Source organism: Lactuca virosa, chromosome 4 (genome assembly GCF_052849685.1).
Source record: "Lactuca virosa cultivar CGN04683 chromosome 4, Lactuca_virosa_CGN04683_v6, whole genome shotgun sequence".
In the NCBI taxonomy this organism is placed as follows: Eukaryota; Viridiplantae; Streptophyta; class Magnoliopsida; order Asterales; family Asteraceae; genus Lactuca; species Lactuca virosa.
The window spans coordinates 419970045-419981525 of record NC_136429.1 but is presented as its reverse complement, the minus strand read 5'-3'; the positions used below and the strand labels follow the sequence as shown (position 1 = coordinate 419981525).

Genomic DNA, 11481 nt, shown 5'->3' with positions numbered 1-11481 from the left:
TATGTTTGTTTTGATGGTGTAAAGAAGGGGTGGTTAGAAAGGTGCAGGAAGGTGATTGGAATTGATGGTTGCTTCTTGAAAGGGTATGTTACTGGTGAGTTGCTTTGTGTTGTGGGGAGAGATGCTAGGGACCAAATATACCCAATTGTCTGGGCAGTGGTATGTGTTGAAAACTGGAAATGGTTTATGTCATTGTTAAGTGATGATCTCAATCTTGGTATGGGACAAGGTTTAACTCTTATGTCAGACCAACACAAAGTAAACAAAACATTTTATTATTTCTCTTTCACAAAGTATATTACCCAATTCAATTCTAACTACTTGTATGTTGGTATACGGTATTATGGAAGCTGTCAAAGAATTGTTACCACAAGCTGAGCATTGGCAATATGCAAGGCACATTGTGTCCAACTTCAGTAAAAAGTTTCTAGGGGCACAGTTTGTTAACAAGTTTTGGTCTGCATGTAATGCAATAACAGAACAATCTTTCAAGGAAATAATGAAGGATATTGAGCTTATGAGTCCAGAGGCAAGTAACTACTTGATAAAGAAGGACCCTAGAACATGGTCAAGAGCTTACTATCAAGTTGGTATATGTTTTTCTAGTGTGGAGAATGGAGGATGTGAAAGTTTCAATGCAGTCATAGTTGAAGCCAGGAAGAAACCTATCATCACAATGCTTGAAGAGTTGAGAATGTATATGATGAACAAGTTGTTCACCGCAAAACTTAATGGATGGTCAAGTGATGTTTCACCTGAAATAAGGCTAAGGTTGAATGAGTTAAATCTTAATAAAAGGTTTTGGGAGGTATTGCCAACTGGACTCACCGACTTTGAGACTAAGCCAGGAAGTGAGGCATATGAAGTTGATTTAGACAATAGGACATGTTCATGCAGGATGTGGCAACTTAATGGTTATGGGTGTGTTCATTATGTGGCTGCCATTAGCTACCTCAATAAAGATGTGGAGAAATATGTGGATCCTTATTTTTGTAGAGCAATGTATTTGAAGGCCTACCAGTACAAAATATGTCCAATGAATGGAAGCAAGATGTAGCCTGAAACTAATTACATTCCACCTTTACCCCCCAAGAATAGAAGGATGCCTGGTAGGCCAAAAACTAAAAGAGATAGACATGTGAGTGACAAGGGTGGAAATCATAGAGTTTCTAAGAAGGGTAAGAAGATATCATGTAGTTTGTGCAAAGTGGAAAGACATAATAAGAAGACATGTCTAAATGTTGATAGGTCAAGACCAAACAAGTTACCAACTAGGGTTAATAGGACTAAGGCACCAAAGGTAAATAAAAATTCTTATTTATTATTTATTATTTGTTATTAATTATGTTTCATTTAAAAGGGTGAAAATGCGAAAAAAAAGGACTGCAGAAGTGGCAAGTGGTAGTAAGACAGGAATGGATGGTGGGCATACACATGGTAGTAGGGTTAAGAGGACTAATACAACAAAGGTATATACAAACTCTTACTTATTAATTTTTTTATGTGTTATTAATTATGTTTCATTTAATAGGGTGAAAATGTGAAGAAAAGGACTGTAGAAGTGGCAAGTGGAAGTAGGACAGGAATGGAATGTGGGGATACACAAGGTACTAGGGAGAATGGGACTACACAAGTGACAAGGGAGAGGGGTAATGTTGTAATTACCCAGGTTTAGATGAGGAAAAAGAGTGAAAGGATCATCAAGAAAAATTTAGCAACCCAAGTTATAGGAAAGAATTGAGGGGGTAACACTTCAGAAAAACTTGTCAACTTAATGTAGTTTTTGCAGGGAAACTGCATGGGATGTTTCTTTTATTATGTAGTAAACACATGTTAGGATGTTTTCTTTTAAATATTCTATGTCGGAATTGTTATGTAATGTATGACACTCACTTTGGTTATTAACATATTATCTTGTGGGATCCAGTGTCCTTTGTGTCTTTTTTATGCATTAGATGGTCCCTTGTTTCTTGTCACTACTGGAATTGTTATGTGGACCATGCTACTTAAAAACTTGTTTGTGGACCATATAACAACTCATGCATGATATTATATAATTAATGGACTATATAACTTGCATTCTTTGGGGACCATATAACAATTCATGCAGTATACTATCAACGAAACCATAAAGAAATGTTAAAATAGAATAGAATCCATGCTTTCTATTATAAAATTAGTCCATACAAAAGGTGTTACATGACCATACGTAATGGGGCTAAAGTACATTGCCTATACTAAATTGTCAAAAGGATCATTATTTCATATACCACCATTACACCATCAAACAACACTATACACCCTGCATCACTTACAAGAGATTTTACTTGATTTCCAAATAACTAATCACCCAAAAGACCATCCCCATATCCACCCTGTTCCAAAAAGCACCTATACACCATGACCCACCATCTTACATCACCAACTACAGCTTAAAGTACATGACCACAAACAACAAGTAGACCAGAACAATCAAAACAACATTTTTTAACATTTCAATCTCAATGAGTAGTTCTTGGATCCTAGCTTCAACAAGTTCCTTCCCAGCTTTCCTAAGAAGATTCTGCTTCTCCACCTTCTTCTGCAGCTCAACAACTTGACCATTCCTAACCAAAAGGTTGTTGATCCTAAGTTTCATGTTCCATAACGTATCCTTGTAGTGTCTTGGTAATGTTGGGTCAAGCCACTGGAAGAAGTTGCAACTATCGTTGGATATCTACAAAAAATAGCCACACAACAGAAAAAGGATTTTACTGTTCAAAATTTAGGGTTTTCTCGTTGTAAATGGGGTTTTTTTGTCGATCAAAATAAGGGGTTTGTAGTACAAAAATCAAAACATTAGGTTTAAAACCTATCGATTGTAACAAAGGATACGTTACCATTGATCTTGCACAATTGTAGAAGCGACGAGTTGGGTTGTTAGGCTTCCAAGCTCCTCTGAGCTTTAACATAGGCTGATCACGGCACAAGCAGGGATGATTCACTTCATTCTGGTAAATGGCGACGGTGTTATAGGATTCGGAGGAGGAAGACATGGTCGAAAGGGTTGGTGTTCGTCAGAGGGTAAGGAAATAGTGAATGTTGTTCTATTGAACCCTTACAAAGGTAATATAGTAAGCTGACTGGACACCAGTTGGATATTACAGACCACGTCACATTTGACTTTCGTTGACCAACCGGATAACCGGTAAAAAAATGGATAAAACCTTAATTTGACAGGTAATTTGTTACTTTAGTGGGGTCAGAGGTACGAAAATTAATTGAAGGATCTTTTAAAACAAAACGGAAAACATCATTGTGCTTTTATGTCAATTACCCTATATTTTATTTAGCTTCATGTAATGAAATGTATAAACTATAAAGACACAAATAGCTTAGAACTGCAAGGAAAGTGAAACACGCAAGTGTTATTTTGTTTATATATTTGGATAACTGGATGTTAAGCAACATAAAAAACATGTTCTATTGAAATTGTATATGTAATTGCATATTAAAATTAGTTTTCTTCCAAATGCACTCTTTCACTGTACGTAGAAGCCGTACATTCTCGTCTTTACAAACTATTTGATAAAATGTTGTGTATGCTTTAACGATTTGTTTGTTATTCTGAATGACTTTTCATGAAAGAGGCATGGAGCTGTCTAAGAAAGCAAATGCATCAGAGCATGACGCTGGTGTTGATAAGACTTTCTTATTTACCAATCTTCAAAAAAATTGGAGAAACAGTCAAAGACACAACAGGGAAGAGTTGGTATGTATATGTTCACATTCTTAAGTATATTTTTTTCTTTTAAGCTTAATGGACTTAATGGGGATATGATCCATTAAGAAAGCATTTAAATATATTTTTAATGATGATCATGTTTGAAATGTTTCGGTGACTATGTTTTCTGTTTCTGTCTCTTCATTTTTTTTCTCATCCCTAATTTCTTTTCCAGTTTTGGTTTTGGAGTTGAATACGACATCTGGAGGCTTGAAGACAAACCGTTGTTTTCTTCCAGTAATGTTCCATCCAATTTGGGTTCTGTATATTCAACTCTGTTTCCATATCGAATCTTAATTTGTTGATTTGGCTGTAAAAAAATGTAATAAATATTCATTGATTTACTTCCAAATTTCTCAATCTTTATACTACACCTTTGATGTTGTCGATGGAAATCAAAGTAGAAGGACATGTTCTTATAGCTCAATATGAGAACTTTTCATCATGGAGATAAAGCTAATCCAAAGATATTCCCAACACGGTTTGCTAGACCTGATGGGTAAAACTATAATTTAAGTTTTATCTTTGTATTGTTTTGTGTTAATAGTTCATATGCTATCTGCTTATCTGAGGTCCTGCTTCTTTTTCCCTATTACATCAAATGTTATATGAATAGTGATTTGCAATAGTTAGAACATAAAGCCTCGTGTTATTGACTTACTCTATTACCTTCATTTTTCTACGATTTGTAATTGTGTAGGTGATGGATTCTTAATTGAGCTCTGAAGGAGATTCATAGAGGACACAATATACACTCTTTTAGCTTTATCATCTAAAATATGTGGTGTAATATGTAGGATTTTAGATCCAAAGTTAATTAAAAAAAATGATGAAGACACTAGGTTTTCATTAATAATTCTTAAACTTTTGACTCTAGAATTAAACCCAATACTTTCAAGATTCAATTTTGACAGCAACCATTTGCTGAGTTTTTATTATTATTGGTTTGTTTTTATAGTGAAAATTTGCATGGTGATATGAATTGATGGTGTTGGTGTTTGAAACAGGTACCCATACCTAACACATACATCTGTCATTGGAATCAAATACAAGGATGGTGTTCTCATGGTTGCTGACATGGGAGGTTAGATAATTTTGGCTCACTTCTTAGGAGTAGCAACAAGGAAGGAATGAGTAATGGTGAACATAAAATCCTTCTTTTTTCTCCTATTACCGCATTGTATTTTAATTGTGTTTGAAGATTAAAAAGCCAAAATGAATTTCAGTTAACCTATTTTTAATTGGAGAGCTTCTTAAAGTCTTTTAATAAATAAGTTCTAACCAAATGATAACTTGATATAATCATGAGATTTAAAGCTATATGTTGAAAGTTGAATCATGACTTTTTTTCATGATGAAACAGATATGTGAATATCCTAGTGTTGTCAAAGATAATGAAGAAATGTGAGAATAACTGTATTCTTAAGTTGCTTTATTTTCTCATGCTCATATGTCTGAAATTGGATTATGCAATTGATTGATAATATGTCAATTTTAATAAATAAATCAATAAAATATCTATTGTAAATCCCTTTTGCAAACGGTTAAATTGAAACCGACCCCCGCAAAAAGGGGATACTCTCGTGTATTGGGAAAAGTAATTACTAAACTAGCAGGTGAGCCCGGGCTGAACCCCGGGACAATTTTTTTCTTATTAGGATAAAGAAGTAGCAATTTATGTATAAAATAGTAACTAACTACATATCTAGACTAATTCACACATTTTCATATTATATGAGAAGGTAGTACAGGAAACACCCAAATAAAAATCATAACAAAAAAAATTATAATATGAATGAATGTATTGTGAAGTATATAAACGTCTCCCACTACTACTTTGAAGTCCAAACCTATGAAACAAATCTTGTAATATTAACTGCATATCTTTAAGTCGTCCATTAACAACTAAAAAACACACAACTCCCACGAAGTTTGAAGATATTCTTACCAACATTGTGACAATCCGAAATTTCTAGCTTGTATAAACATTCAAATTTATCAGAGTTAGTCTTGTTTGTTAACTTTTAGCCCTATTTGGAGTCTATTCGAGTATTCTAAACTTAGTACATCAAAGGAATCAGTGTTAGGATGAATTGGTTGAAGTTCTAGTTATGAAGCAAACCGAAAACCTCCTCAAAAAGGAGTTTTCGGTCAAGATCTTTGGGTTTTCGGTCAAGGTGACCGAAAACTCCCTTATACATATATATTTCATGATCATTTTGATCATTCTTTCCTTTACAAGTCAATAAAACTTCCATTCTCTCTCAAGTATCATTGAGTTCTTCATTCCAATCTTCAAAATTGTAAGAATTCCTTTCATCTAATTTGTTGATACAAAGCCTTATCTAGTACAACCCTTTGATTTCATCCATGAAATCATCTCTTTTGGGTTAGATCTTCAAGAACACCAAGAACACACACTAGTGTTTTGGTCCAAAATCAACTCTATTAGCCTCTAAATCGTAAGTATTACTTCCCTATACTTGTTATCTAGTTGATACTCTTGATTTAGGGCCTTGAAATCATCATTTATCCAAGAACAAAAGGTGTTTTCGGTCTAGTGCATCTCCTTAGACCGAAAACCCTTATGAAGGGTGCAATATGACTTTAAGCCTTTCCTAATACTTAGTATTGAGTCTAGAACACTTCATTGATTGTGGAAAGCCCTTAAAAATCACCAAACATCATGAGTTTTCGGCCAACCATTTGGACCGAAAACCCTTTTGGGCGGAAAACCTCTTTGGACCGAAAACTCTTTGGACCGAAAACCCTTTGGGCCGAAAACCTCAAGAAACATACTACTTGGAACGAAAACTCCTTTAAGTGGCTATACAACCCTTTTATGCAATCCTAAGTGATTGTAACACTTCCATTTAAGGATTTCTTATTCCTTAAAGTGTTATTCTTTACCTGATTAGTTGAGTAAACACTAATTGTATTCATATATGTGTCTTTATATGCAAAATAGGATCCGTGTGTGCTCAAGTCTTCACTTGACACTTAGCATCCTTTTTCCGATCTTATATTCGCATCACTCACTTCAGGTGAGTTCATAACCCTTAATCAACCTTTTAAATGATTTTAAATGCTTTTATGGGGGGATACAAGTTGAACTATTATAGTTATTATATCAATCACATATGATTAATAACTACCAAACAAGTGGATTTCTTACTTTTCAAACTGTGTTATCAAACAAACTACTTCAAACTGTTTTTACAAACTCTTTTACATGTTAAATACTTTTATTAAACTCTTTTAAACTTATACTTTGTCAAATGTATATCTATATAGATATAGTTATATAAGTGGAATTGAAAGGACTTAGGACTAAAAGCTCACCTTGCTTCTTTTTCCTTGTTTGGTTGTGGACTTAGGGAATCGGTTATTTGTCCGAAGGTCGTTTGAATCTTAGTTATATATTATGTATATGTGTATAGATATAAAAGTTCCTTCATTCAGTTCAATACCTTTGGGTAGCAAAGGTATACAAACATGTTCATACATACAAACAACATTACTAGTAAACTATAATAGGTATAGTTTAGGAAGTTACAATACTATTACTAGAACAGTGAAACATACAATGAGTCAGTTCATACATGAGTCAATACATACTATGATGAGAAACAAACATAACATACAGATAGAGAACACTATGATGAGAAACAAACATAACATACAGATAGAGAACACTATGATGAGAAACAAACATAACATACAGATAGAGAACACTATGATGAGAAACAAACGATAACATACAGAGAGAACATACATACATACTAGACAGATAGAACATACAATACAGCTAGTACATACAATACATATACAAGAACATTACAACAGTTATGTGAGCCACGTAACGGGGCATGGCATCATCTGTCATGGCCCGTTTTGTATCCAGAATCTCCTTAAATGGGGAGCGTTGAATTTGTGTATAGATCTAAACTGGATTGACTATCCTACACCTTGCTGCTCGCTACAGTGGGACTTGCAAGTCTACGGGTGCCAAATGTCATTTCTTCTGACATCTTTCATCGTCGTGTTTATAGTCGGTAGTATGGTACATGCATATCACATGTTACTTTAAATAACATATTGGTTTAAGGTAATTAGTACAGCAGTAGTTACTTAATATAACACTACAGTACTTTATTATTTCCCCATTGCATTCACTTTGTGATCTTCACACAATGAACGGTAATGTAAAACTATATTTTTGGTTAATGATAGTCATAGTTGGGAAAATACACACTTTTACAAGAAACAGACATACAAACATTTGATGCCTTGGTAGAAGGCTACTTTTAGTAGAAAACATAGGGTTTTCTAGGAGAGTTCAAACATTTTCAAACAAATACAAACATTTACAAACTTATACATCACATACTTACAAACACTTTCATACAAGCAATGACACTAAAATACTTATGATCTCACCAGCTTTAAAGCTGATAAACTCTTTCAAAATAACTTGTATTCTCAGGTCACCAGTAGACAGGTACCGGTGCCAGGTTTTGAGAAGATGGAGCTCGTTCAAGACTCATCTTTTATTTTGTTTCATATTTTTGGTGTCTATTAAACTTAACATAACACACTTGTATTAAATTATATTATTAATGCAATGGATGATGTTGTTGCTTGTTGACTACTATGCATTGTTGTGATACTGTACATGACGTCCTCCACCCCCGAACGTTTCCGTCGTTCCGGTTTTAGGGTGTGACAGATTGGTATCAGAACATTGTTTATAGTGAATCGAGTATATCAACCCATAAGAGATATACAAACTATAAATACAACGGGATTAAAATACTCTGACCAAGAGTTTATACTTTTAAATAATAAAATATTTAACCACGTATACATACCTGCATTCATACTAAAATCATTGTCACTAGGACAGAACAAAAGTATTACGATTATTGGACAACACAATCAGACTTAGAGACATATAGTCAACCCTGGGAAGATATAGCCTGATCAACTATTCTATCCGAGGAGTGACTAGCATGTGCCTAAGGGTGGTTGTGAGGTTGCAACAAATCTGAAAAACTTACCAACAATACTACAATGAAAACATTACAACATAACATAAACTTAAAATACTATAGGAGTATTTTGTGTTACTATAATTACTTATCTGAGAATTAAAGGTTTTTATTAGTAGGTCAATAACTGCTAAGTGGATACGCTAAGGTTATATGTGACTAGGATGTCATAGACTTAGAATCTGTGATCTTTGCTTTTCTTCCTGTTCCTTGTTTGGTTGTGGATTTGGAGTTAGGATCACTTATTCGAAGGTCTATCCTGTTTTGCTTTCATATAACTGGTATGCATTAAGCAAGTATTGAAGTAACTAATAAAGATCATCTTATAATTATCTAGTTAGTTTGTCTATTAATTATTTCTTTACCCCTTTTCTCGTGTAGATTTCATGGTTGGATTCCATCTTCCCGGAGACCCGTACTATCCCAACAACGGCAATGCAGGATGGTTGGGATAAGAGCCAGAAGATGATCACCCAATCCCTTTGGATGATCACCAAGCTGATGGCTTTTCCGATGGTTCTGACTCAGAGCCAGAAGTCAACAACCTACCCCCAGTAGCTCAAAACCCAAACCCAAATCCTAACCCTCGTCCAGCATTTCAAGGCCCCACACCTCTGTGGGCAACAAACTTGAACAGATGGAGTCACGAGCAAGGTAAGCCGTTACCTTACAACGGAGACCAAAGATTCTATGACTTGAGTGAAGGGGGCTCAGCGGACAGAATCTTGCCTATTCTAGTCTGCAGGGTTGCTCGTACTGATGAGCAGGGTAGAGCGGCTATCCATCAAATCCTACAGGTTGATGCCGACACGGGAGTTAACACTGTCCGCATCCGCCAGCTGGAGTCTGCTCATGCAAGAACTCAGAACCAGAATGCAGCTCTGCAGAGAGAACTTGCTGAAACCCAAGCCGAAGTCAGGGAACTTCGAGCTCAGCAAGTAAGATCTAAAAGGCGTATGAGGGACATAGAACGCCTTCTGTCAGAATCAAGAACTCACTCTAGTAGCTCTCGTCGCAGATAGAGTCTCCTCGACTTCTCTTTTGGATATAACTTAGTTTATGTAAAAACTCTAGCCTAATTTTCTATCTTTGTTAAAAACTAGGACCTGTTAGGGTCTTGATTAGGTCGTAGTTCTGTCAAAATTTTCCCATCTTGGTTGATGTAAGGCCTACTTCTAGGTCATTTTTCCCGAACTTGTTACATCTGTAATTCCAGTATTATTGACAAATATCTAATCTCATGGAAATTATTATCCAAATGCTATCATCTGTTAGTACTAGATCTACATTCAATCATACTATTCAATTGTGTTGTTGGGCTACGGAGAGTTAGTCCATGAGTCACTCTCATCGATTTCTCTATTCTTACCCATATTGTCATCCTTGTAAACTTATAGTTAAAAGATGCCTCTACGCCGATCAACAAGACGCAATCCTCCAATAACTGCAACACCACCTACTCCTCAAATCGATACGGCAGCTCTAAATGCTGCAGTAGCTGCGGCTGTGGCAACATCCATGGCTCAATATCATTCTTCCGGTTCCACTGGAGTAGGAACACTTGTTCATTCTACTCACGGTGAAATCCCCGTGCGCTTGAGAGAGTACTCCTATAAGGACTTCACCAACTGCAAGCCATTGTCCTTTAAAGGGACTGGCGGAGTCATTGCCCTCTCGCAATGGTTCGAAAAGACGCAGTCGATCTTCAAGATCTGCTTATGCCCGGAAGGAAGCAAAGTCAAATTTGTTGCGTGCACCTTCGAGGCAAAAGCCCTGACGTGGTGGAATAGCCATGTCAAGTCACTATCTCTCATAGTGGCTAATGATATGGGATCGGAAGCTCTGAAAGAGCTAATGATTGAAGAGTACTGCCCGAGGGGCGAGATCCAAAAACTGGAGCAAGAACTGTGGAGCCTAACCATGAAGGGCTCCGACATAGTTTCCTATACCGCCAGGTTCAGCGAGCTGGTGGCCCTCTGTCCCAACATGGTTCACACAGAGGGAAAGAAAATAGAGAGGTACATCTGGGGGCTGGTGCCTCCATTTCAGGGGAATATTTTAGCTTCAAACCCCATTACATTCGATAGTGCCAAGCGGTTGGCACAACGGCTCATTGACCATGGGGTTCGTACCCCGGCCGCAACAACGACCCTAGCCATCTCAGAACCCTCCAAAACCGCTGACTCCAAGCGGAAGTTCTGGGATGACAAGAAGAAGAAGAAGGCTGCCAAAAAGCAGCAAGTCGTGGCAGTACATGCTGCGATAGCACCTGCCGCTGCTGCTCCGGTCAAGCAGTACGCTGGAAGTTTGCCTAAGTGCAACAAATGCAACTTCCACCACATCGGAGCCTGCCGGGAAATGCAGTGTTCAAACTTGTGACAACCCGAAATTTTCATTTGTACAAACTCTAAAGTCAAGCACTTCAATTAATAGTCAAATTCATCTCTATTGATTTTAGCCGGTTTAAAGTCCGTTTGGGGGTTTTTATTTTTAAAATTCGTCAAACGAACAAATGAAAGGAAGTATCTTTTAGAAGTGATGTGTAACAAATAAACATTTAACACCATAACAAGGTGTTTACGGCCAAACTTGGGGAGTTTGGGCCGTAAACTCCTCTTGGCCATGAACTCATGCTTAAGGCATGAGTTTACTCCTCATTTTCTCTCA

At 36.4% G+C, this 11481-nt stretch overlaps 1 protein-coding gene across 1 annotated transcript; it reads left to right on the top strand.

Moving 5' to 3' along the window:
- Positions 1 to 343: 343 nt before the first annotated feature.
- Positions 344 to 1057, top strand: LOC145106571 (uncharacterized). The gene has a single exon (XM_079043534.1). The coding sequence runs from the start codon at positions 344 to 346 to the stop codon at positions 1055 to 1057; it is 714 nt and encodes a 237-aa protein (XP_078899660.1).
- Positions 1058 to 11481: the final 10424 nt, after the last annotated feature.

Coding starts and splice junctions, on each gene's coding strand:
- LOC145106571 (XM_079043534.1), top strand. CDS start 344: ATGGAAGCTGTCAAAGAATTGTTACCACAAGCTGAGCATTGGCAATAT.